The sequence below is a fragment of the Miniopterus schreibersii genome (genome assembly GCF_964146895.1).
Source record: "Miniopterus schreibersii genome assembly, chromosome: 11".
In the NCBI taxonomy this organism is placed as follows: Eukaryota; Metazoa; Chordata; class Mammalia; order Chiroptera; family Miniopteridae; genus Miniopterus; species Miniopterus schreibersii.
Genome location: NC_138111.1, coordinates 28,201,231 through 28,228,393, shown reverse-complemented (window position 1 = coordinate 28,228,393; position 27,163 = coordinate 28,201,231). Strand labels below are relative to the sequence as shown.

General features: G+C 37.0%; 1 protein-coding gene and 1 pseudogene across 9 annotated transcripts in view; one reads left to right on the top strand and one right to left on the bottom strand.

Moving 5' to 3' along the window:
• The window catches only part of UBAP2 (ubiquitin associated protein 2), a 100,859-nt gene that overhangs the window by 60,040 nt on the left and 13,656 nt on the right, over window positions 1–27,163 (bottom strand). For 6 of the 8 annotated variants that reach the window (XM_081151409.1, XM_081151410.1, XM_081151414.1 and 3 more), the window contains exon 2: window positions 17,647–17,786. The exons of 1 other annotated variant lie outside the window; for it this stretch is intronic. In XM_081151409.1, coding sequence (XP_081007535.1) covers window positions 17,647–17,786 — 140 coding nt within the window. Of the gene's footprint in view, window positions 1–14,588; window positions 14,611–17,646; window positions 17,787–27,163 lie in introns of all 8 variants that reach the window. One more of the 8 variants, XM_081151415.1, reaches the window with a different exon arrangement.
• LOC308563870 (large ribosomal subunit protein eL8 pseudogene) lies at window positions 12,329–13,118 on the top strand (annotated as a pseudogene). Its single transcript has one exon. The product of its transcript is annotated as a large ribosomal subunit protein eL8 pseudogene (transcript).

The following is a 27,163-nucleotide window of genomic DNA, read 5'->3' as shown; positions in this document are numbered from 1 at the left end:
AATAAAAAATGGTTTTAACAAAAAATTTAAAAAACAAACTTTCAAACATGAAATTAGTCACCTCTGCAGAAGATTTTTCCGGGTGCTTTTTTAACTCAAAATCCTTTTCAAAAAAATCAAATTACTTAATTGTTGAGGTTTCATTTTGTGGTGTTTTTGACAATAATAAATTACAAAGGTATGAAAAAAGTTACTCTTTTGTGCAGTGAGTTAATAGAAATATACCAACTTGGTTTCTTAAGTACCATGGTTATGACAACAGGACAACTAAGTGAGGGGTATACAGAAATTCTCTGTTCTATCTCTACAACTTTCTCATAAATCTAAAATTACTCCAAAACAGTTTCCCCCCGCAAAAGTTACCCTTGTTAGCTAAAATTTATACTAACTCCCAAAATAAATGTTTTAAAAGTTAAACAATTCAAATTACTGAATGATCCCCACAAGAGCTAATAATGAACAACTTTCTCTGCTTTAAATACATATGTATTTCAAATAATCTCTCATTCATGTGGGTGGTTGATTATACAAGATCCAGCTAGCTTTGGCCTGTTCCCTCCAATCTAATGGCTAATCCCTTCATTTCAACCTATGCCTGAATGCTGTGACCTCAGTTGAAACGCTACAGTGCTACACCATTCCAACAAAAAAAATGTTTGTACAGAAACTCAGTGTCTACACTGGTGGCCATTTAACCTTAATGCTACTCAGTGTATATAGGGCCTTACATATACTCTCACTATACCTACCTGCACATTAGACAATCATTTCCCTGACCCATAACCAACTGAGAGGTCCCAGTGCTGCAGCCAAAAGTACCAAAGGCATGAAATAACTGAAAAGGGAAAAATCAAAGGGGAAGATGAGCTCCGGAAAGATGGCACTTCCCCATCATACATTGGGTTTTGGGTAACGGCAACCTTTTACAAATGAAAGTAAATCATTGGTATCCCTGAAGCTGAAAGCATACATGATTTCTATCCCTTTTCAATAATAAAAATATTTTCCACTCTGAGTCTCAAATATAAAAATTGTCGCTTACTCATATTCATTCAGCCTTGCTCCATTCCAAGCACACTAATACTCATTGCTTCAAACAATTAAATTTCCTTAAATTACAAAATGTTCACATACCCTATAAGAAAATTAGTGACCCTTAAAATGTAACCATTTAGTACCAAAACTATTTGGCACATATATGTTTTACTGATATAAAAAACAGAATACTAAATATAATAGTTTGTAGAGAAACACACACACACACAATTTATTGTGAATATCTACAGCATAATGTTTACTGGCTACCTAACAATCCACCGGATAGGTCCTGTATTTTATTTACAAATCTTTCATTACTACCTAAACACTAGAGATATCCAATTTATACCTAATTTGTATATATAGCCACAATATGTGAATGTGTATCTCCAAAGAGAGATATACTATATACTATAAACACTATAAAGATTCAATTTATACCTAATTTGTATACATATCCATAACATATGGATATGTATGGTATCCCCCCAAAATGTATACACACTGCCTTTATAATTATTCAAAGTGTGTGTACACTTTTGAGACATTCTGTGTATCTCCAAAAGGATACAGTTTTCTTAGAAAAAATATGAAGATATGAAATAAATGTCTTAGAAACATTAAAAGGAATTTTATACCATCTGGTCAAAAATACTCTACACAGCCCAGCCAGCGTGGCTCAGCAGCTGAGCATCGACCTAGGATCCAGGAGATCGAGGTTCGATTCCCAGTCAGGGCACATGCCCAGGTTGCGGGTTCGATCCCCAGTGTGGGACGTGCAGGAGGCAGCCAATCAATGATTCTCTCTCATCATTGTTTCTCTCTCTCCCCGTTTCCCTTCCTCTCTCTGAAATCAATAAAGATATATTTTAAAAAAAAAAATACTCTGCATAAAGTCTGCAAAGGTTTATACTCCACCAATAGTTTAAAAGAGTCTGCTTCCTCAAAAGTTTCCAACTTTAAAAAATGCCAATTTAATAATTTTAAAATGTTCTCTATTTGGCTTTTTATTTCTTATATCACTAGAGTAAACTTTTATTTATTTATTTTAAGCAAATAATTTATAATTTTTACACACTTTGACACTGTGCTTTGTCCTAGAATGTCTGGGACTTAAAGCAGCTCAGGTAGGGGCAGTCCGGACCAGGTCCTGACAGGTACAGGCAGCAGAAAGGTTCACCCAGGGCAGCCCATGGAGGAGTACTGGAGTAGGGTAAACTTTTTAAAATATACTTACTAATATGGGAATGATAAAAAGACTAAGAAGAGCCAGACATCTTCATTTAGCCACCAACAAAGTAAATATTAGTTCATAAAAGAATCATCAATGAATGTTAGTATTAAAGGGAAAATTTTATGAGGAAAAGGCTATTTGTACATGGTCTCAAAGTGTCTTGACAAAGATTATTTTTTAGTTGCTAGACAAAACATAGTAACAATAAATTAGAGGAAATGCGCAAAACCTGGACTGAGTGATCAAAATCAATATCCTCAATAAGCAACTGACAGATATCATGTGATTCCATGTGTGGTACTCTGAGAAATATTCAATGTCAGTTATGCAATATTCCAATCAGAGATCTATAACCTGAATATAATTATGAGAAAACATTAGACAAACTAAAATTGGATAACATTTTATACAATAAGTGTCCCATATTTCTTTTAAATCACCAGAACTATGGACGACAAACACTGAGAACTGTTCCAGATTAATGGAGACTAAAGAGATGTCAAACAAAGGGGATATGTAATGATTCTATACTGGAAGGGCAAACTAATTGACATTATTGGAATAAGTAACAATTCCACATTGACAAAACTGGAATATGAACAGTAGAGAACATTACAGTAATGCTAACTTACAAAATTTGATAGTGCAACTGTGTCTGTACAAAGGAACATTCTTGTTCTTAGGAAATACTACAAAATGTATTTAATAAATCCAAATGGTTCAGAATAAATAATACATGTGTATATGTGTATATATAGACATGAAAATATAGAAAAAATAATATGATACAGCAAAAGTGGCATTATGTCAAAAATCTGATAAAGGGTATATGAGAGTTCTCTAAACTGCTCTTGCAACTTTACAGCAAAACTAAAATCCCATGCACAATAATATACAAGAAAACTAGGTGACAAAGTATCCCTCACAAACCTCAAAATACAAACAAATAAAAAAAAACCACCAACAGATACAAGATCTGCCTTGTATCAATTTGCCCATGCAAAGTAAGTAGAGGCAAGCACTGGGATGTCTGACTGATCTAAGAACAGAAAAACCCCAAGTACTTAAGAGGTATTCACTGGAAAGTAAAGTGGGCCAATTTGAAAACAGCAGCTAGCACTGTACGGTTTTGACAACTCCAATAGTAAAATAAGTGCCAGGACTGCATAAAGGTTTCAAAAGGCTAGGGTTGTTACCATCAAAGACTCTTGAAACTAACCAGCTAGAGCTCTCATCAAGAGATAGGAATACTAGGGATAGAATCATAATTGAGCCACATACACAGGAAAGAAAAAGAAAAAATCTACACTATGGGAAGAGAACTGAGTGACAAAATCTCACAACAAAGACAGCCTAATTACAGAAAAGAGGAAACACTCTGATATTGGGAAAGCCACTTTGCACAGTCTTAAACTCCAAAAAATCTCATTTCACATAAAAATGAGCAATAGAAAAATAAAAGTCAAAGTCCATACAAAGTTACTAAAAGAAAAAAGATAGGGAGCAGGATAATACCCCTACAGTCAATAAAAGCATGTCAAAATAAAGTGCCTAGAGAACAAAGCAAAACTGCTTATGTTCTGTTTTAAAATGTACTAAAAGATACTGAGCATGATGACAATGATACAAGACATAAAAAAATAACACATATCTAAGTTTTTATAACTCAGAAGTGAAAATTAAGACTAAACTAAAAGAAACACAAAAATACACTTTTAACAGTTTAACGAATGCCTCCAGAGAAATATAAGGTGAAAGAGGGAAATATTTAAAGTAATTTTAAGGAATGAAAAGAGCCCGGCCGGGCGTGGCTCAGCGGTTGAGCATCAACCTAGGATCCAGGAGATTGGGGTTTGATTCCTGGTCAGGGCACATGCCCGGGCTGCAGGCTAGGCAGCCAATCAATGACTCTCTCATCACTGATGTTTCTCTCTATCTCCCCCTCCTTATCTCTCTCTGAAATCAATAAAGGTATGTTAAAAAAAAAGAGAAAGAAATGAAAAGCTAAAGAATGGGAAAAAGGAAGTGTTAAATATTGAACACAGGCATAATACAACCCAACCTGAACCTGTGGATAATTCAAATCTCTTAAGAAAAATACAGCACTGGCTGGTGTGGCTTAGTTGGCTGAGTGTCATCCCATACACTGAAAAGGTTGCAGGTTTGATTCCCAGTCAGGGCACATACCTAGGTTGCACGCTCAGTCCCCAGTCCTTGAGGTACGGGAGGCAACTATTCGATGTTTCTCTCTCACATTGATGTCTGCCTGTCTCTCTCTGTCCCCTTCCTCTCTTTCTAAAAATCAATAAACATATCTCCAGGTGAGGATTAAAAAAACGAACAAAACTAAACCTTAAGAAAAATGTTTGGAAAGAAAATAAAATAATGTTCAATATGTGAAATCACAGGTTATACTTGAGAATATCAACCCATAACAACCCACACTGGACATTTTCTAGTAAAAGATTTGGACTCAAAAATGAAACTATTCATTGTGTACTGGGCAGAACTGGCAAGAGATTTATACATAAAGAAATTCCCATATTAAAAACTATCAACAACCCGGCTGGCGTGGCTCAGCGCTTGAGCATTGACCCGTGATCCAGGAGATCAGTTTGATTCCTGGTCAGGGGTTGCAGGCTTGATCCCCAGTAGGGGGCATGCAGGAGGCAGCAGATCAATGACTCTCTCATCATTGATGTTTCTCTCTCTCTCTCTCTCTCTCTCTCTCGCGCCTTCTCCCTTCCTCTCTCTGAAATCAATAAAGACATATTTTTAAAAAACAATCACTAAACTTGTCAAAACTCTGTGAAAATATAAAATAACACTTAAGATACTCAAAGAAAATATGAGCCTAGCATTTATAGTCAACAAAGTAACTTTATACTTAAGTATAAAGGGCATAAATTGTTACCAGCACCAAAGGAGGCAGGAAATATTCCTATGAGCCTTTCCTGAGGAATGAACCACAAAGACTAGAGATAATGACCTAAGTATTAGTGGTGATTATTAAGCACAGACTTATCGTAGAAATAAAACTAAATGTCTCGCCATGGCCAGGTAGCTCAGATGGCTAGAGCATTGTCCTAATACATCAAGTTTGCAGGACTGATCCCCAGTCAGGGCACATACAAGAAGCAACCAATGAATGTATAGATAAGTGCAATAACAAATCAATGTTTCTTTCTCTCCCTCCCTCCGTCCCTCCTCCCCCCTTTCCTCTCTAAAATCAACAAATTAAGAAAAGAAAACTAAACTAAATGATGTCTCAAAGGGAGAAAGTACAATAAACAATGTATATATAAACAAAGTATGCAGACATAGTACTATTTAAAAATCTCTGTAACTTCCAGATGGCCTGACAGCTGATTCAGGTGCCTGAGGTACCAAAGGCTGTACCCTAAAGCAGTGGGTGCACTCTGTCCTTCAGGCTGGCATTGGCTGTCACATTATCATTTTTTTCACCTAAGGAAAACCTCTATCAAGTAAAATATGCTTTTAAGGCTATTAATGAGGTGGCCTTGTATTAAGGCTGTCACAGGGAAAAACTATATGTAGTAACTATTACAGAAGAAAGCAGATGACAAATTACTGAACTCTAGCAGAGTGACTAATTTATTCTAATAACCAAAAACAGTGGTGCCCTGGCCCAGTGGCTTGGTTGGTTGGAGCATCGCTCCGTACACCAAAAGGTTGCAGACTCTATTCCCAGTCAGGGTACATGCCTAGCCTGCATGATCAATCCCTAGTCTGGGCGCATAGTTATTATGATACTATTGACTATTCCCTATACTGTACATGACATCTCTGTGACTCCTGAGGCATGGCTTCTGAATGTTTTCTGACTTGGTCCTAACAAGTCTTTGGTAGTTTATTCATAAACTGGTATGACAGGTTATTCTAGACTTACCTTGTACACTTCCTGCTTTGTACCTAGAATCAGCCATTGCTTTAAGGAACCCTGGCATCTTTTAGTGGGAAGTGTTAGAGACCTCAGTCGTCTAACTGATGTTTACTACTGGGTTGGTCACTGTTCATAGTTCTCCTCAGTGAACAGAGCTATGAAAAACTGCCTCATGAGTTAATGCTGATAGTTCAAACCTAGGACTACTTTTATGTCACATTTATCACCTCCACACAGATTCCTGGTTCCCTGAAGAACTGGAGGTGGTTAAATTAGAATATAACAAAATCATTTATTTGCTTTATCCTACCTACTTTATGTATATAATATAGCACTGCAATCATATTTTCCCCATTCTTACTCCGATTTCTCCTGAGCACAGTCTTTAACATTTTAAAAAGAAGTAGGAGAAGCTTCTTGTTCATTCCAGAGGCCTCCATAAATGCTGGCTTGTTTTTATAAAATATCCTGGTCATTGACATCCGAATTTGACAAGCTAAATTTAAATGTTTCAATTCTCCGCTGGAGCAGCAAGGTGTGCATCAGTTTCTTTCTGTAAGAATTTTCTGGATTTAGGATTTTTGGCTTTACCTTGAAGTCAATTGATAGAACAAAATCAAATATTTTTTGTAATCAAATATTTTCTGCACACTTACTTTAAGGAAACTGTTTGGTTCAATTGATTTAATTCCTTTCTGTAGTAGCTTTTAAAGCTACAGTATAATATGTAGGATGATCACACCTGTATACCCAAGGGCCTTGGGCCCTTTATCAATATTGGTGAAAATTCTACAACCACCAAGAGGCACTCTGTAGACCTGGGAAGCGTCTACAACCCTTTTACACAACAGGGATCACATATCCATACTTGTTTTTACTGTTTGCTCTCTCATGTTTCCCCAGATCTGGGAATCATTGTCAGCTGTCATTCCATTATCTCACCACATGACCACTATTTTTGTTGTTGTTTCTTTGTTTTAATCCTCACCCAAAGATATGTTTATTGATTTTCAGAAAGATGGAGGGGGGAGAGGAGGGAGGGGGAGAGAGAGAGAAGAGGGAGAGAAACATTGCTGTGAGAGGGAAACACTGATCACTATGTTGCACACTTGAAACCAATAATATTCTATGTCAACTATAATTAAAAATGAATTTAAAAAATGACACTCAGGAGCCAACTTGAAAACACTTGCACTGGCCAAAGATGGGATAATTTGAACTTCAAAAAGGATAATAACTAGAAACAACTGAAACTGATCATGTTTAAGTCCATAAATTCATAATGATTTTTAAAATACTAATATTATTTACCTTTGGAGAATGAAGGCAATAATTATTTTTAAAACTGATAACTATATTCTTGAAGTGTGTGATGGTCATGAAAAACAAGTAAAAACTGAAAAACTGTGGGCCCTGGCCAGGTAGCTCAATTGGTTAGAGTCATCCCAATAACCCAAGGTTTCGGGTTCAATCCAGTCAGGGCACATACGAGAATCAACCATGGCCCGGCCGGGCATGGCTCAGCAGTTGAGCATCGACCTAGGATCCAGGAGATCGTGGTTCGATTCCCGGTCGGGGCACATGCCCGGGTTGCGGGCTCGATCCCTAGTGTGGGGCGTGAGCGAGGCAGCTGATCAATGACTCTCTCATCACTGATGTTTGTATCTCTCCTGCTCTCCCTTCCTCTCTCTGAAATCAATAAAGATATATTTAAAAAAAAAGAATCAACCACGAATGCATAAATAAGAACAACAAATCGATGTCTCTCTCTCAAGTCAATAAATAAAATAAAAAACTGTGGCAGGAAGAAACTAAGGGAAACAACTAATTAGATAGGATCCTGGAACAGAAAAGGGACCTTCTATATTCAATAATACTGTACCAATGTTTATTATCTTAAGTCTTAACAAATGGTTATATAAAACAAAGGTTAGCAAACTGCAATCTGGGATCTGATTATGTAGTGTGTCAGCTAAAAATTTAACATTTTAAAACTGTTGATAAACCTTGGCCAGGTGGCTCAGCTGGTTGGATCATCGTCCTGCATATCAAAAAGGTTTCAGGGTTGATCCCTGGTCAGTGTACATACAGGAAGCAACCAATCCATGTTTCTCTCTCACATCAATGTTTCTCTCTCTCTCTCTCTCAAATCAATAAAAACATATCCTTGGGTGAAGATTTTAAAGAAGGTGTTAATGAAAACAAAAAACATGTAACAGAGATGGTATGTAGTGCAGAGCATAAAATATGTGCTACATGACTGTTTATAGAAAAAGTTTGCCAAGACTTGATGTAAAGTATTGACATTAAGGGAAACTGGGTGAAAGAAAGTTAAAGAGAGATCTCTATATTATTTCCCAACGTTTGGAAAATCTTAAAGTTATTCCAAAAAAGTTTTCTAAAGTAGGAAATAATGAAACAGACAATGGAAAAATAAGAGAAAAATTTCAGCCCAGCAGTTGAGCATGGACCTAGGATACAAGAAATTGAGGTTCGATTCCCAGTCAGGGTACATGCCCGGGTTGCGGACTCAATCCCCAGTAGGGGGATCGTGCAGGAGGCAGCTGATCAATGACTCTCTCATCACTGATGTTTCAACTCTCTCCCTCCCTCTCCCTTCCTCTCTCTTAAATAATATTTTCTTTTTTTAAAAAAAGGGAGAGAAAATTTTCAAAGAAACCAAAACTTGGTCCTTGGGGGTGGGGTGGAGTCAACAAAATTGAGAGTTAACAAAACTTTAGCTTGAACAACCAAGAATATAGTGAGAAGACAGAAGTTATTAAAATTAATAAAATAAGAAATGCCATGACCAACTTTAGAGGAATAAAAAGGTTTATAAGAGAATACCATGAACAAATAAATGTATGCCACCAAATTAGGGAACCTGGACAAAAATTAACAAAAACACAAACTACTGAAACTGATTCAAGGAAAACTGAAAATCTATAACCAATGCTTGAACTAGTCATCAAAAAACTCCCACAAAGAACAGCCCAGACCCAGATGGCTTCACGGGTAAATTCTACCAAACAATGAAAGAATTAACACCACCTGGCCAGCATGGCTCAGCAGTTGAGCATCGACCTAGGATCCTGGAGATCGAGTTTCGATTCCCCTGTTGGGGCACATGCCTAGGTTGTGGGCTCAATCCCCAGTGGGGGGCATGCAGAAGGCAGTTGATCAATGACTCTCTCATCATTGATGTTTTTCTCCCTCCTCCTCTCTGAAATCAATAATTAAAAAGGAAAGAGAATTAACACCAATCACCAATTCTTTACAAACTCCTCCAAAAAATAGAGAAGGGAACACTTCCTAACTCATTCTATCAATACCCTGATAACAAAACCAAAGACATCACAAGAAAACTACAGAAAAATACTGCATCAATATAAGTGAAAAAAACCCTCCACAGAAGCCTAGCTAACCAGCAACATACAAAATGAATTAGATACCACGACCAAGTGGGTTTATCCCAGAAATGCAGTTATCACCTCAAAATCAAACAATGTAATATACCATATAAACAGAACAGATTAAAACCACATGATCATTTCAATAGACACAGAAAAGGCATGTGGTATGGTCCAACACCCTTTCATGATAAAAACACTCAATAAATTAGTACTAGAAGGGGACTTCCTCAACCTAATAAATGCAACTATAAAAAACCCATAGCTAACATACTTAACAATAAAAGGCAACTGAAAGCTTTCCCCCTAAGACCAAAACAAAACAAGGATGACTATTCCAGCCATTTGTACTGGACGGTCTAATTAAAGCAATTAGACAAGAAAAGTCCTTAGGAAATTAGGCAAGGAAAGCAGAAAATATGCATAAACTAATTTCTCATGGCTTTAAAATAGAAAATATCCTGCCCTGGCCTGTGTTGCGCAGTGGTTAGAGCATCGGCCTTAGAGCATCGGCCTGCGGACTGAAGGGTCTCAGTTTCAATTCCTGGTCAAGGGCACGTACCTCGGTTGCAGGTTCTATCCCTGGACCAGGTTGGGATTCGTGCTGGAGGCAAATTGATGTGTCTCTCTCACATCGATGTTTCTCTCTCTCCCCGACCTCCATCCCTTCCATTCTCTCTAAAATAATCTATGGAAAAAATAGCTTCAGCTGAGGATTAAAAAAGAAAACATCCAAATATACACCCTTGCAGTATGAATGCAAACTTGAGAAAAACATATTAAACGTGTATACAGAATAGGGCCAACAGCCATCATGAAAACAACCATCATGAAATTACTCACCCATGCAGCATCCTTTTTCTAAATGATGAAAAGTTCCTATTATAAAAATTATTAAATCACAAAGTGGAGCTTCTCTGTTATTGCTGGGAAGGATCTTACAGATAGTAATCCAGTTCAGCTCTGTACTGTGCCCCTAAGTACTTACTCAAGCTTTTATGCTGGGTGTTAATGGTATAGGCCTCTTATCTACCAGGTGTGTAAGTGTCCAGTATATCAATCATGCTGCCTCCCAGTGACAAAGGAAGCTATTTAGCAGTCTAAGAATGTAGCAATAAGGGTCTAGGCTAATGCGATTGCCATTAGGAGTGATATAAAGGGAGATGATTTTGTGTGTCATTTTATACTTGAGAACTGAGAAAAGTGACTACAACGTGTGCAAACTGGGAACTGAGAACATATTCCACATTATAGAGTTATGGGAAACCTGCAAGAGTCTGAAGTGAAAGAGGCACAAAGAAATGAGAGATGGGGGCAGCAAGGTGAAAGCAGTACGTGAAAGGAGACCTACCTAAACAAATTTATTAAACTTGTTGATGATATATGTATGCTAAAGTGTTTAGGGGTCAAGAATATTGATATCTTTAATTTACACTGAAAGGCATCAAAAAATAAGATAAAATCATGGAAAGCTAGTCAGATGTCATAAAGCAAATACAGCAAAAACATAACATTTGAGTATATGGGTACTCAAATTTTCTTTGTATTTGAACATTTCATAATAAAATGTTAGAGGAAAAAATTTCAACAGATCAAAAGCCATGGGGAAGGTGAAAAAGAAAATGCAAAGGAAAAGGAGGGGAAAGAAACAGATGTCAAAAAGGAGCTAACAGAAGATAAAAGAAAAAAATCCAAGGAAGTGAATCGCAGACCAGTTGTGGACACAATCACTCTCTGTGTGATGTGTATTAGAAGAATGTTTCTGGCTCAAGACATTTCAGACAGAAAACGCAACACATAGAAATTTCACAGAATATAAGACAGACCAAACCCAGGACTCTGGCTGTAATATCTTTCTGATAACGGGTGTACAATCAATTAAAAGTAATGGAGCAGGGGGGTAAATAGCCACAAATAGTACTAAAGGCAGCAATATTTAAACTTAAAAACTGCCTGTGAATTGCCTGTACTTCCTAAATGTACATGTCACAGAAACAAAGAAAGCCTCTCCTGACTCTATTTAAATATCTTATAACAACATTAACAAGCAGCAGCTGGTTGAATGGCTCAGTTGATTGGAGTGTCGTCCTGTACACCGAAAGGTTGTGGGTTCAATTCCTGATCAGGTCGCATACTTAGGTTGTGAGGCGCATACCCGCTGGGAGCACATACCGGAGGCAACCAATCAATATTTCTCTTTTTTCCTCTCTCTCTAAAAATCAATAAAAACATATCATCCAGTGAGGATTAAATATATATTTATATATATTTACAAAAAAACACTCAAATTGACAGACTTTAACTAAAGATTGTAAGCAGAATACTTACTAATAATAACATTTTGCTATAGGCAAACAGTCTGGGACTTGTTCGTATTTCTACATTTTTATTTTGATGCTGTTCCACCCACACATTACAAATCACTATTCACCACCATGTGAAAGGTAAATACAATTACTAATTTATTCAGACTTAGCTTTTTAAACTTAAGTACTATGACTTAAGTATGCTTTGTATTTCAATTCAATGATCATATGTTTTATCCTTGAAAGTGTGCAGACCATCTAGACATAACTTCTGAAAGCACAGCTGATGCACTTAACAGCTGTGTAAGTAGCTTTGTAATACTAGCATAGAATATTAATGAAATACAAAGCATTTTAAATTAGACCTTTAAATATTTTTACCTTTGCCAACTACCCTAGTCAAAAGAAAATAAGCTCTTTTCTCCTGCTGCCCAAGATGCCAAAAGGAAAGAAGGCTAAGGGGAAGAACGTGGTTACATGCTCCTGCTGTCATGAAGAAGCAGGAAGCCAAGAAAGTGGTAAATTCTGTTTGAGAAAAGGCCCAAGAATTTTGGTGTTGGACATTTACAGCCCAAAAGGCATATCACCCTCTTTGTCAAATGGCCCCACTACATTCAGCTGCAGCAGCAAAGGGCTATTCTCTATAAGTGTCTGAAAGTGTCTCCTGCCATTAACCAGTTCACCCAGGTTTTGGACAGCCAAACAGCTACTCAACTGCTTAAGCTGGCACACAAGTACAGACTAGAAATAAAGTAATAGAAGCGGAGATTGTTGGCCCAGGCTGAGAAAAAAGCTGAGAAAAAAGGGATTTCCCACTAAGAAGCCACCTGTCCTTCGAGCAGGGGTTAACACTATCACCACTCTGGTAGAGAACAAGAAGGCACAACTGGTAGTGATCCCAAATGATGTGCATCCCAATGAGCTGGCTGTCTTCCTGCCTGTCCTGTGCCATAAGACAGGGGTTCCCTACTGCATTATCAAGGAGAACGCCAGGCTGGGGTATCTAGTCCACAGGAAGATCTGCACCACCATCACCTTCACACAGATTAACTCGGAAGATAAAGGTGCTCTAGTTAAGCTAGTGGAGGCCATCCTGACCAATTACAACAGATATGATGAGATCCCCTACCACTGGGGAAGAAACATCCTGGGTCCAAAGTCGGTGGCTCACACTGCTAAACTGGAAAAGGCCAAGGCTAAAAGAACTGGCTACCAAGCTGGGCTAAAGTAAGTGTTCATTGTTGAGTTTTCTGTACATAAAAGTAATAAAAATTCTTCAGCGAGAAAAACGAAAAAAAGAAAATTAAGTCTTAGATAAACAAAGCACCAATAAGTTAAAAGTATGATAGGAAAGTTGTCAGGCTGAGCTCAAAGAACTCAAAAGAAGTCTCTACAGTTTGTGAAATCAGGAGGAATAAGCAGAATCAACTGGTAATTTAAAGTTAAACAAGGTTATTGTACCCTCTCCTACAACATTTGCTAGTGACATCTATGACACAACTGTCAAGTTGAAAAAGTCTTGCCAAGAAAAGCAGCATTACTAATCTCTTCCTCTGGATCTCTCTTCCAGTCATTTGGCTTATACTGAGCTAAGCTACTTTCATAATAAAGTGTTGATAGCTTTTACAGTATACTCAAATGTTTTTTGTTGGACCTGTCACCCAGAAAATTTGGAAAATATGAAGTAGGATTATGTTTTTAAGTCATCTTTATGCTCATTACCCAAAGATAAACCTCATTAACATATGAACAGTTGTGCTATATTGTAAGTATAATTTTGCATCCTTTCTCAGTTAATCAGAAGCCTGGTATTTCCCAGCATAATTTCAAATATTATTGTAGTAATTTCATAACTTACATGAAATATACAATAAGGGTAAAGGTTACCACTTCATGATCACACCTTATGCAATTTCTAATTCCTTACAACCATTCTCTGCAAAGAATATAAGACACCATCTAAAATTTTTAAAAACTAAAGTTTTTCTCTCCCCACATGATACCAGTGAAACACAACTTTAACCAAATGATAAAACTGATTGCCAGTATATAGGACAAACCTATGTTCTGTTCATTATCACATGATACATTAAAAACAGATCACTTCTGTACTTTCTCTACAAAAAATGCATAACCAACCCTTTCCTAATAATGAGGAAATATCAGACAAGCCGAAATTAGGAGACATTCTACCAAATAATTGGCCTATATTCTTCAAATATGTCAATGTCATGAAAACAGAGGAAGTTCCACATTAAAGGAGACTAAAGAGAATTAACACCTAAATACAATGTAAGATTAAGGACTTAATTAGCTAAAAAGAACATTACTGGGAAAACCAGGAAAATATAAATATGACCTGTAGATTAGGTTGGATAATGAGGTGATTTTCTGATTTATGAAAATTGTGCTGTTATTCTGTAAAAGATGGTCCTTGTTTTTGTTTGTTTAAATACTGTACACACTCAAGTATTTACAAGTAAAGAAGCACCACATCTGCAACTTATTCTCAAAACGTTTAGAGGAAAAGGAGCGTGCAGTTTCTCCTTTGAAGGAGGGAAAAAGATAAAGTAAAAGCGGTAAAAATGTTAACATCTCAGGATCTAGAAGGATAGTCAGGAATTATGCGTATAACTCTTGAAATTTTTTTCTAACTCTCAAAGCATGTTTTTAAAAAACTGAGGTTCATCTCTTACCTTTGTGACAGCATGGATGGACCTGTAGATTATTATGTAAGCGAAATAAACCAGTCAGAGAAGGACAAATATCACATGATCTCACTTATATGTGGAATCTAATGAACAAAATAAACTGAAGAAAAAAAAAAGTTCCAGAGGCATGGATGCATGGAACAGGCTGACAGATCTGGGGGTGGGGTGGGATTAACCAAAGAACTTATCTGCATATTCATAGCCCATGGACAGACAATAGTTCGGGGAAGGCCTGGGGTGGGGTAGGGTGGGGCCTGGGTGAAAGGAGGTAAAGGGGGGAAATGGGGGACATCTGTAATACTGTCAACAATAAAAAATTTAAAAAACAACAAAAACAAATGAGGTTCAAAGAGGCTCAAGTAATTCAACTAACTAGTAAAGTGGCAGACCCAGGGTCCAAACTCACGTTTATTTAGATTCAAGAGCACTCATGGTTGTCTCTCTTACATCCCACTATTTAGGATAGGCTATCTCAGAGTTCCTCTACGGACATTTAGAATTGGGCAATAAACATCTTACAAAATAAAGCCTCCCCTTTAAGGTTTTTCCTTAGGATATATTTCCCAGAATGGGATTAATGGATAAATGAACATGAACAATTTAACTAATGTATAATACTGTTTTGAGAAATTCTCACAATACTTTTATAAAAAATAAAAAAAAATAGTAATCTAAGGATCTAGGAATCCTTCCCACAACTCAGTTGGCAATTTTCTTCTAATCAGATAAAATGAGCCATCCCCAAAGAGTCCATGGAAAAACTCTTAGTGACAACCCCTGGGCGGAACAGAGTCCTCCCTCCTCCAGTCTGGAGACTCTGATTCTCTGGAAATCAGCCCAAGGACTTCACTTGAGTGGGAGACAGAGACAGTTTACATTCCCAACATTTCATATGACCCTCCTTCAAAAGGCCACATATTTAATCCTTAGTGATTTGATTAAAAAAAAAAAAAATGTTTTAATTTATATTTCTTTCCTTATTAGCAGGATTGCACCTATGATTGCTAATAACTTGTATTTCTTCTTTGATAAGAGGTTATTCATACACTGGCTGACATGCTTCAGTTGGTTGGAGCGTCCATCCATAAACCTAAGGGTTGCAGGTTTGATTCCTAATCAGGGCACATATCCAGGTTGCCAGTTTGATCCCTGGTCAGGATGTGTATAATTCTCTCCTCCGCCTTCCTCTCTCTCTCAAATCCATTTTTAACACAGTATATCCTGCCCTAGCTGGTTTGGCTTAGTAGTTAGAGCGTTGGCCCTCAGATTGAAGGGTCCTGGGTTCGATTCTAGCCAAGGGCACGTAGCTCAGTTGCAGGCTCGATCCCTGGCCCCGGTTGGAGCACGTGCCAGAAGCAACCAATTGATGTGTCTCTCTCACACTGATGCTTCTCTCTCTCCCTCTCTCTCTCTCTGAAACAGTAATGGAAAAAATATCCTCAGGTGAGGATTTAAAAAAGTAAAATAAAATAAAAAAATAAAAAATAAAATAAAAGAGCATATCCTTAGGTGGAAATTATTAAAAAGAGGGGGGAGGAGGAGGGGGGTTATTCATGAAACAAACTTTTTTTTTCTTAAGCATTCATCTATAAAGGAAGGACCTAGTCCAAAAAGTCCAAATTTTTCCAACAGTCTAGATCAGTTATAAATAAAATACCCATTGGGGTAAATGTATTTAGAAGCACTGAATAACAGATGTACATCTGTTGATAGCAGCAAAATACAAAGCTAACCTTATATTTAAAAATGTAATGGAACCATTAAGTACATTCCACGCCCTGTGTCCCTTAATATTAACAGGGCACTTGGGTATAAAATATGATAAGAAAGTGCCCTAGCTGGTTTGGCTCAGTGGTTAGAACACCGGCCCTCTGACTGAAGGGTCCTGGGTTCTATTCCAGCTAAGGGCACATACCTCGGTTGCAGGCTCAATCCCCAGCTGGTCGGGGGTAGGTGCAGGCGGCAACCAACCCATGTGTCTCTCTCACATCAATGTTTCTCCCCCCCCTTCCTCCCTTCTTCCCTCCTTTCCACTCTCTCTGAAAAGCAATGGAAAAAATATCCTTTGGGTGAGGATTAAAAAAATTGAAATTAAAAAAAAATTATAATAAAGTACTTGTAGTTAGCTATCAAAGTATAGTCAAATCATTAATCTGAATTAAAAAGAATTGCATAAGGTTTATTTACTTCCATACGGCCTCTGAAAAAAGGTTTGCCAATCTAATGAACAACATGTATAAAATGCTCAATTTCATACCAGGTACTGTGCTTTAGCATTTCACTTGGATTGTCACACTTCATTTAAAATAATAATATAAAATTGCAGGACTATTTAACATTAAATATTCTATAACAATGAATCTTGTTAATTAAGACATTCTAAGCTTAAAGCACTCTATCCAGGTAACAATGCTTGAAAGAAAAGGCAACTTTTTCTAAGTGTCTTGTAATGCAGATTAGTATTTCATAGTAGTATTTCTCTATATACTTTGGATTTTCATATTATAATCCAGGGACACACCTAGATTAATAATAAAGAAAAAAAGATGGCCTAGATGCTAATAGGTAGCTGGAAAAAGTTCAGGATTAAAAGTTCAGGATTAAATAGTTAAGGAACACCATCTAACTGTACCTGAATCAGTGTTATTTCCTCTTTCCTATTTACATACTATCTACTTTTCTTTATCCTCACCCAAGGATATGTTTTTGTGTTGTTTTTTTTATTGATTTTAGAAAGAGAGGAAGGGGGAGAGAGAGAAACAACGATGTGAGAAATTATCAGCCGGTTGCCTCCTGTACATAACCCAATTGGGGATCAAACCCTCAATCAAGGTATATGTGGTGCCCTGGCTGGAAAACAAACCTACAACCTTTTTTGGTGTACAGTATGATATTCAATCAACTGAGCCACCCAGCCAGGGCATACTACCTACTTTTTAAAATAAGATTTAAAATTCTCAGGTTTCCTACAAAGAAGAACATTCAAGCACATTTGCTCCCTTAATTTCTAAACAAGGCAAACAAGACTTCCACAAGAACTTACCTGTACTACTTGTTTCTGTAGTTGTGTTGCCTGTGTCGCTGAAATCTGTGTTTTTTCCCGAGCACCTCGGGAACGATCACTGCTCACTGAAGTCATCATATACAGTATATACAAAATAACGTGTGTGCAAAATAGAAAATCTGCAAGAAAGCAGGCATGGTGAGCAAAACTTGCAAATCATAGTAAAAGGCAAGGATAGAATACAGGGACATGGAGTAAACATGAGATAAGTCAAAGGTTCTCCAGAATATAAATTCTCAAGAAAACGGCCATTTAGAAATTTAGATTTTCTTGGCAACCCTTAAGCCAATTAGGGTTTACAAGTTTAGAATAGCAATTCTAAACAAAAATCTCAAATACTATGAATTTTAACCAGGAATTATTTTACCACTATACTGCATATAGTTACTACTGTATGTAGTTTTATCTGGTCTTCCCACTTGCAGTTGGTATTTGAACACAAAGACAAAAACTGCATCCAGCCAAGCCTTTGCCTGGCAATAATCCAATTCAAAATGTGATGTCCCAGAGTAAGCCATACCTAACTGCAAAAGCCTCTTATGAACAACAAATCTTCAAAGGAGACAAAAACAATTGTGCATATATTTTTACTTTATTCAACAAATATTTACTGAATAGCTACTTAAGTGTCAAGCATATAACTAAATATAATATTCGATCAAAACATGATTATAATAATGAAATGCCACTTCACACCCATTAGAATGGCTACTGTAATCAAAAATAGAAAATAACAAGTTTTGGCGAGGATGCAGAGAAATTAGAACCCTTGTATACTGCTGGTAGGAATGTAAACTGGTGTAGCCACTATGGAAAACACAGCAGTTACTCAAAAAAATTAAAAACAGAATTACCATATGATCCAGTAATGCCACTTACAGTAATATCAAAAAGAATGTAAAGCAGGGTCTTTTTTAAAATTGCTGACAGTATTACAGATGTCCCACATTTACAACCCCCCCTTTACCACCCTCCACCGGGCCCCAGGCCTTCCCCACTACTGTCTTGTGTCCATTGGCTAGGCATATATGCATACATATTCTTTGGTTAATCTCTTCTCAACCCCTCCACTACCCTCCCTCTGAGATCTGTCATTCTGTTCCATGCATCCATGTCTCTGGACCTATTCTGTTTGTCAGTTTATTTTGTTCATTAGATTCCACATATAAGTCAGATGAAAGCAGGGTCTTGAAGAGATTATTTGTACATCCACGTTCATAGCAGCATCATTCACCTGAGTTTCTACAGACAGGTGAATGGATAAGCACATGTGGTATATACATACAATGTACTTATTATTCAACCTTAAAAAAGATGAAAATTCTGAAACATGGTACAACATGGATGAGTCTTGAGGGCATTATGCTAAGTGAAATAAGCCAGTCAAAAAAGGACAGATACTGTATAACTACTTATATGAGTTATCTAGACTAATCAAATCCATAGTCAAAGTTGAATGGTGGTTACCAGGATCTGGAAGTAGGGGAAAATAGACAGTTATTGTTTAATAATTTTATGTTATATAAATTTTACAATTTAACAAACAGTGCGGCAACACCTTACTGTAATTTCCAACTTAGAATTCTACACTCAGCAAAGATACCAATCAATGTGATGACAGAAACAAGTCTAGTTCACATATGCAATATCTCAAATTTAGGAAGCTCCTGGAACAAAACAAAAACAAAAGAGCAAACCAAGAAGCAGCCACTGGCAATTGACACCATGAATTAGCTACCAAAACCCATTCACAATATACCAGTTTTCTGTCCTCCTCTGGTAAAGAAGGCAAAAAGCTAAATACTCAATTTCTCAGCCTCTCTTGTAACTTGGGATAGCCATGGGCCACTTTTCTCAAAAACTATCTAATTACAGTACTCACAGAACCTTTATTCACAGTCCCCCCAAAGTGGAAGCAAGTCAACTGTCTTTCAAAGAGCATATAATCCATAGCCCAGCCATACAACTGAACATTATTCAGCAATAAAAAGAAATCAACTACTGATGCACATAACATGGATAAATCTTAAATATATTATGCTTAGTAAAAGCCAGACTCCAACAAGGGAGTTCAACACAGGAGAGAGGAGGCTCCCACAAATGACAGCAAAAAAAGATCAAGAAGACAGCTGTGCAGCAGGCCTTAGCTCAACCAAATCTAATCAGAGCAGGAGGATGAAAAGGATAGATAGCAGAGAGATGCCTCCAAGAAAATGTTTTTGACCACGCTAAATTAATCTGCATGTATGAAATCAAGTTTAGATATTAATCAGTGATGGGTACATAGAAATCTAAGCAACTGCGAAAAGAACCAATGTTAAGTCCAACAAAAAGGCAACATGGCTCAACTGTGATTAACATTTACATTATTATCATATTGATCTAACCAAAAATTATTATATAATACTGGGAGGACAGAAGAGGAGAAAGTATAAAATAAACTGAGAAACAAGGTTGGGGGAGAAGGAAAACATAAATAGCAGAAGAAATACCTAACAGTTTCTTGAAAGTGACTGCCTCTGGAGAATGAGTTCCAGGAATAAGTCAGAACAGGGTAGGAGATTACTTTGGACATACAGAACTTTCGGGAAAACAACTTTTTATTCAAATGCACTATGTGCTGAGCACCAAGATGAATATTTTATACACATGACTCCCTATAATCCTCAACAATACTCTATAGAACTTGGCATAATCCCCATTTTAAGAATCAGAAATAAAACTTGGAAAGGTTCTACACAGATCAATGAGATGTAATATACTGTGAGTCCTAACTGCTTATTTCCTGAGATACACAGTCTACAAACCTAATTAGGTACTAAACTACAAAATAACTGTTGTCAAAAAAAACACACAACTGTTACCTTCATAATCCTAAACTAGCAAAACAGAGGCTAGAGGACAGGCTGGATATCTTTATTGATTTCAGAGAAAGGGAGAGAGAGAGATAGAAACATCAATGATGAGAGAGTCATTGATCTGCTGCTTCCTGCACTCCCCCCGCTGGGGATCGAGCCCACAACCTGGGCATGTGCCTGACGGGGAATCGAACCTCAATCTCCTGGATCATAGGTCGATATTCAACCGCTGAGCCATGCCAGCCGGGCAAAACTCTTAACTATGAAAACAAGCCATATAGCATCCAGGAATATAAAGTACAACTCAGGGAATACAGTCAATAATATTGTAATAACTGTGTATGGTGCCAGGTGGGTACCAATGTGGGGGAATCACTTCATAAATTATATGTTTAACCACTATGCAGTACACCTGAAATTATAATAATATTGAATTATATTATTCAATTAATTATTCTATTCAATATAAGTCAACTGCAGTTGAAAATTTTTTTTAAAGTTTGCTATAAAACAGTATGCCATATAACACTGTCAGCAGCATCATGCACCTCATGTCTCATTTGTATCATCCTCTCTTGTGCTTGTTTTAATCTCATGTTGCTTTATAAATTTAGTGTAGCCTAAGTGTACAGTGTTGATAAAGTCAGTAATGTACAGTAATATCCTAAGCCTTCACATTCACTCACCACTCACTCACTGATTCACCCACAGCAATTTCCAGTCCTGCAAGCTTCATTCATGGTGCCTATACAGGTGTACCATTTTAAAAAATCTTTTAACAATATATTTTCTGTACCTCTGATGGGTTTAGATACACAAATACTGACCACTGTGCTACAACTGCCTATTGTAGTCAATACAATAACACACTGTACAGGCTTGCAGCCTAGGCTATTCCATCTAGGTTTGTGTAAGTGCATCCTATGATATTCACACAAAGATAAAATTGCCTAACAATGCATTTCTCAGAACGGACATGACTGTACTTACAGATTTCCACAGTTCTGTTTTTTTACTGAATTATATGACCCTTTTCTCATTTATCTTTTAAACTGTTTATTCCTCAATGCTCCCATTTATGAAAAATTATATATAACAAAATGAGAATTTCTTACAGGAGTGCCATCTGGTGATGAAAATCTGCATGTACAGAAATAAACTTAAGCTAAAGTTGAATGGGTGCCCAGATTTAGTTTTTTAAAATTGAATTTATTGGGGTGACATCGGTTAATAAAATTATGCAGACTTCAAGTGTAACAATTCTATGGCACATCATCTGTATATTGCAGTGTGTTCCCACCCCCAAAGTCAAATAAGAGTTTTCTGATTTATAAAAAAAGATTTTAGTCTGTGTAGCCTTGCTATTCCAACCAAATATTTGATATAATATACAGTACCTGAATCCTCACTTGTCAATCAGAAAAACTATAAACTTTTTTGTTTCAAACTATTAAATTTTTACTAAGTTGTTGCCTTATTATAAATATTGACTGCATATCTCCATTCCAATCATCAATTCACATTGGATAATGAATAGGTCGTTAGGCTATAAATAATGGCCCCAGTTCCGTGGCTGAACCAGAATAACTGCTTTGTGAAACATGAAACGTATATTGCTTACTTTAATTATTGTTTTTGGGGAATAAGCATTTAATTAAGGTTTATTGCTCTGGGTTATATATTCACAAGTTGTTACTACAAAAGGCCATTGTCATAAATATTGCAAATGCAATCCTTACAATAATAATAATAATGACCCCAGTACATGCTTCTAAAGAATGCTTGCTAAACAAATTCAGACTAGCTTATTTTCTGTTAACACGGTTCTCCACATTAACACTGAAATGTCAGAAGAGCTTAATTCCTGTTCATAAAAGTCTTAATGCTTAAGACATTTAATTTAAAACTTCCAGAGATAAAACTGCGAGTTTACAGTGCAAGCACAGGAAGGAAAAGCTGTTAGTAAAATCCTCTGCAAAAACAGAGTTCAGAAAATATATCAAGTTAACAGGATGTATGGTTCAGACAAGTTTTCTTACATTAATTTTATATAAAACTTCTAGAGATGGTGAATTCATAAATCAAGGTAACAGCATAAGTTACCAAAGTAATTATCAACACCCTTAAAAACTGCTGCCACCACCCAGCCAGCATGGCTCAATAGTTGAGCATCGATGTATGATCCAGGAGATTGAGGTTCGATTCCCAGTCAGGGCACATGCCTAGGTTGCAGGCTCGATCCCCAGCGGGGGGCCGTGCAGGAAGCAGCCCATCAATGACTCTCTCATCACTGATGTTTCTCTCTCTCTTCCCTCTCCCTTCCTCTCTCTGGAATCAATAAAAATATTAAAAACAAAACTGTTGCCACCAATGAACTGTGAAAATGATTATGGCATGGAAACTCGACTATAAAAATCAACACCTTTAACATACTGTCATATGGAAAAATTTTATGCCCTCTTTTCTGGAAACAGTTTTGTGTAGTAAACAGGAATGCTTCTGCAATAAACACCTAGTTGCCAAACCATAGGAATTCAGTTTACACTTGTTTTCCATCCCCTCTATCACCCTCCATCCCCAAGAGTTCTACCACCCTGGAACAGGTTCCAAGAGAATTCTTAGAATAGAAACAGACAAGAGCAAGAGATTCTAAAAATAACTCAGTAGGAACTCAAACATACATATCACAGGTTCTTGAGCTGAAGGAAGCATCAGGTTATCCCAATCTATCCAACCAAATTTTAAAACCCGTATTTACCTCACCTCATTCAAACTAAATTAAAAAGATATGACATTTTAACACAGGTAAGAACTGCTACTACACATCTTTAACCTCTTTATTTTTTTTTAATTTTAAGTTTGAGTCAAACTGACAACACATGCCAGGGGAGCAAGATCCCAAATGCTCTCTTTAACTTCTTTAAAAAACAAAATCAGCAAAATACCACATAAAGCTTCCTAGATTATTTAAAGTGCAAGAATGCCCTAAATTAGTTGAAATATAAGAAAAGTAAACCAACAGAATAAACAAACCTGATTAAACTGCAAAGACTTCTCTGTAGAGGGACATTTTTAGAAACTGTTTTATCAACTGCTATTTTTTCCAAGGACTTTTTTTTGAAGATAAACTGCCTCCATGAAACAGCTGTTTTCAAGTTATTCCAGAGTTTAGAATGAACTGAAAATGGTTGCATTAACAGCCACCTAAACTTCTATTAATTCATAAGTTGACTCTAACTTTGAGACATAAAAAAACAGTTAAGTAAAACTTTTTTCTAAAAACCATGTAATATCATACACACAGACACGCCCCCCAAAAACAAGGGCACATTTGATCATTCTGAAAAGCTACAAAACACTTGTTGATAACATGCTGAGGAACTGTGCAGATTTAGGTGAAAGCATCAAAGGACCTTAAGATAGTGTTACAAAGTGTCAGCATTGGAAGATATCTTCAAAATCAGGAGGTTCACACAATGCAGCAGAGTGTCTCATCTACAGCATCAAATAAATTTATACTCCAGAAAAAGCAAAATGAATGTCTTACTTTCAAATAGAATATCATTAATCCAGATTACATGAAATACTTCTTCAGCTAAGGACTCAATCACTAAAACAGAATACACAATTTATGTTCAAGAAGCAAGTCTCCATCAAGAATGCTCAGAGAGCCCGACCAGTGTGGCTCAGTGATCTTAGTGTCGCGATGAACCAAGAGGTCATCGGTTCAATTACCGAAAGGGGCACATGCCCGGGGTTTTGGGCTTGACCCCTGGTGCGGGCGTGTAGGAGGAAGCCGATCGATGTGTGTGTCTCATTAATGTTTCTATCTCTCTATCCCTCTCCCTTCCTCTCTCTAAAATCAATAAAAACATATTTAAACAAAACAAAAAAGAATGCTCAGAGAGAGGCCCTGGCCAGGTAGTGCAGTTGGTTAGAACTTGTCTAGGCATGCCAAGGTTGTGGGTTCAATCCTTGGTCAGGGCACATAAACAAATGAATGTATAAATATGTGGAACAACAAATCAATGAATCTATCTCTCAAACCAATTTTAAAAAATAAAAGAATGTTCAGAGATGCTGTTCACGCAATACTGAAGCCAATGGTGCTGGGACTATCTGGCAAGAACAGGCAGGTGGTCCTTCATTTATATGAAGGATTTATTCACTCATTCCCAAAAGCCTAAATCCAGTAAGTAATAGCAGGAAACACATACGGTTTATTATGTGCCAAGCACCAATAAAGTGCTTCATTAGTATACATAGTATTAAGTCATTAACCTTCCCAACAACACTCTGAAGTACATACTATCACTACTCCCATTTTACCAACAGAAAACGAAGACATACAGAGATTCACAGCTAGTAACTGGTAAAGTCAAGACTCACACCCAGGCCATCTGGCTCCACAGATTATGCCCTTAATACACTATGCTATGCTACAAAACTAATTGTTCAATTACAGACATATAATAGGCTCCAACTCAGCTTCCTCTTTTTAAAGACCACGTAACTACTGTTATCATTCCCACAGTTCATATCTGATGTGAAAGATCTGGTTCTGAGACAGAATCTTATCTAGCATCCCAGCCTTTCAGATACATAGTCCTCCCTTTGGCTCTATATTATAATGTTTTTGTTGGCAGTTATGTTTTATTATCTTTATTTAACTTCCAGTCTGTGTTCTTGCTTTTTCAAATAAGAAAATACCAACAAGTTGTACACCTGAAACTAATACAGTATTGTATGTCGACTGTAACTGAAAAATAAAAAATTATTTTTTAAAGAAAAGATAAAAGAATTCCTGCAGAGGAAATGCACTTATTTATTCCTGCAGAAAACAGGATTAGTTTAGATTAAAAACCTCAACTGATTTGGGAGGCCCAGAGCAGCCAACAAGAGGAAGTCTATATCCCCAACCCAGGAGAAAGTAAGGCAGCTAGAACACCAAGGAACTCTAGTATGAGACCCAATTTCATGCAGCTCAACTACTTGTGCCCTGCATGCCAGGAGCTGACCAAGCTGATACTTTTATTCTCCACAGCTGCTGAGGGCAGAGTCGGGATTCAAGCAGCTGGTAGACAAAGTTGAACTCCCCTATGCCCAGGATTGGCTGACAAGCTATTCTGTGTATATAATCTGCCCATGGAAAAGATGAGTGCTGGTGAACTCTTGAACATTACAAACATCATAAATTGTTTGGTATACTCACATTTCTCTTTCAGGATAACTAAAGTCAGGAAGAAGAAAGTACTTAATTGCCTATGGCAGTTTCCAAGCATCTGTCCTGCTCCAACTCTGCTTATTTCTTGGCTCTAAACTCAGTCTTTACCCAAAACCCTAGCTCAGCAGCTACTTTATGATTCTTTGCCCTCTTTTCCCTTGAAAAGTCATTATTCATGACCAGTCTTACCGCTTCTTCTAACAGTACTTTCTCTCTCTCTCAAAAAAAAGCCTAGAGTAGATAGCATTTCACAAGACCTATCAAGTTATAGGAATACTGTACTTTATTTAGATTACATTAATATAAGTGCCCGCCAAATAATACTAACGTGATACCTTCATTAGAGGGTCACTACTTCATAGACAAGGACGAATAAAGGGTCCGCTTTTTAAATTTAAACAAATTTTTTAATTTAAAAAAGATTAGTCAAGCCCGGCCGGGCTTGGCTCAGCGGTTGAACGTCGACCTAGGATCCAGGTGATCGGGGTTCATTCCCAGTCGGGGCACGTACCCTGGTTGCGGGCTGGCTGATCAGTGACTCTCATCATTGATGTTTCTATCTCTGTCTCTCCCTCTTCTTTCCTCTCTCTGATATCAATAAAGAGACATATATTTTTAAAAAAAACATAATGTCTATAAATCCACTTACCACAACATAACATTAATGACTTTCTCGTAAGTCCAGTAATAATTCTTATTAAAGTCTCTCATTTTTTTCTTTTTTCTCTCTACTACTATCAAATTCTGTTCATCTTCTTATGTATTATTCTCTTACCTTGCTCCCCCAGAATTTGTACCCATCCACAGATACAGTGGAACAACTAGTCTGCTTTTTGCTTTAAATCTCCATTTCTGAAAACTTCCAAGTTTCTCACAGGCTCTGGCAACAAAGAATTATAGGAATACCTTGGAGATATTGTGGTTTCAGCTCCAGAGTACCATAATAAAGTGAGTACTAATCTTTTTTTGGAGGGTCTTGCCTTCAATCTGTAAAAAACACAATACCTGTGAAGTGCAATACAACAAGGTATGCCTGCACTGAAAAAGTATGCTAATAACTCCTGACATGTTCTGATCCTGTGGTGGCACAGTGGGTCTGAGGAATCAATAGAATGGTAAAAACAAGTGAGGAGGAGCCCAGAAAAACCACTACTCCATGAAACACTACAAAGTCTCAACCCCGGTTGTCAGCATACTCAATAGCTAAATGTGCCATTCTATCCATGTCTAAATGTTAAGTGGTATTATCTCCAGAAACATGAGGAAAGTCTCATCATCAAATAAAGATTAAGACATTGGAATAGTGGATCACCATTCATCACCATCCCTGGTTGCACAGTACAATCACTTCTGAAAAATGAAACCAGGTCCTATTAAAATCAGAGCTGCTCAGAATAGGTTTTAAAAACCAATA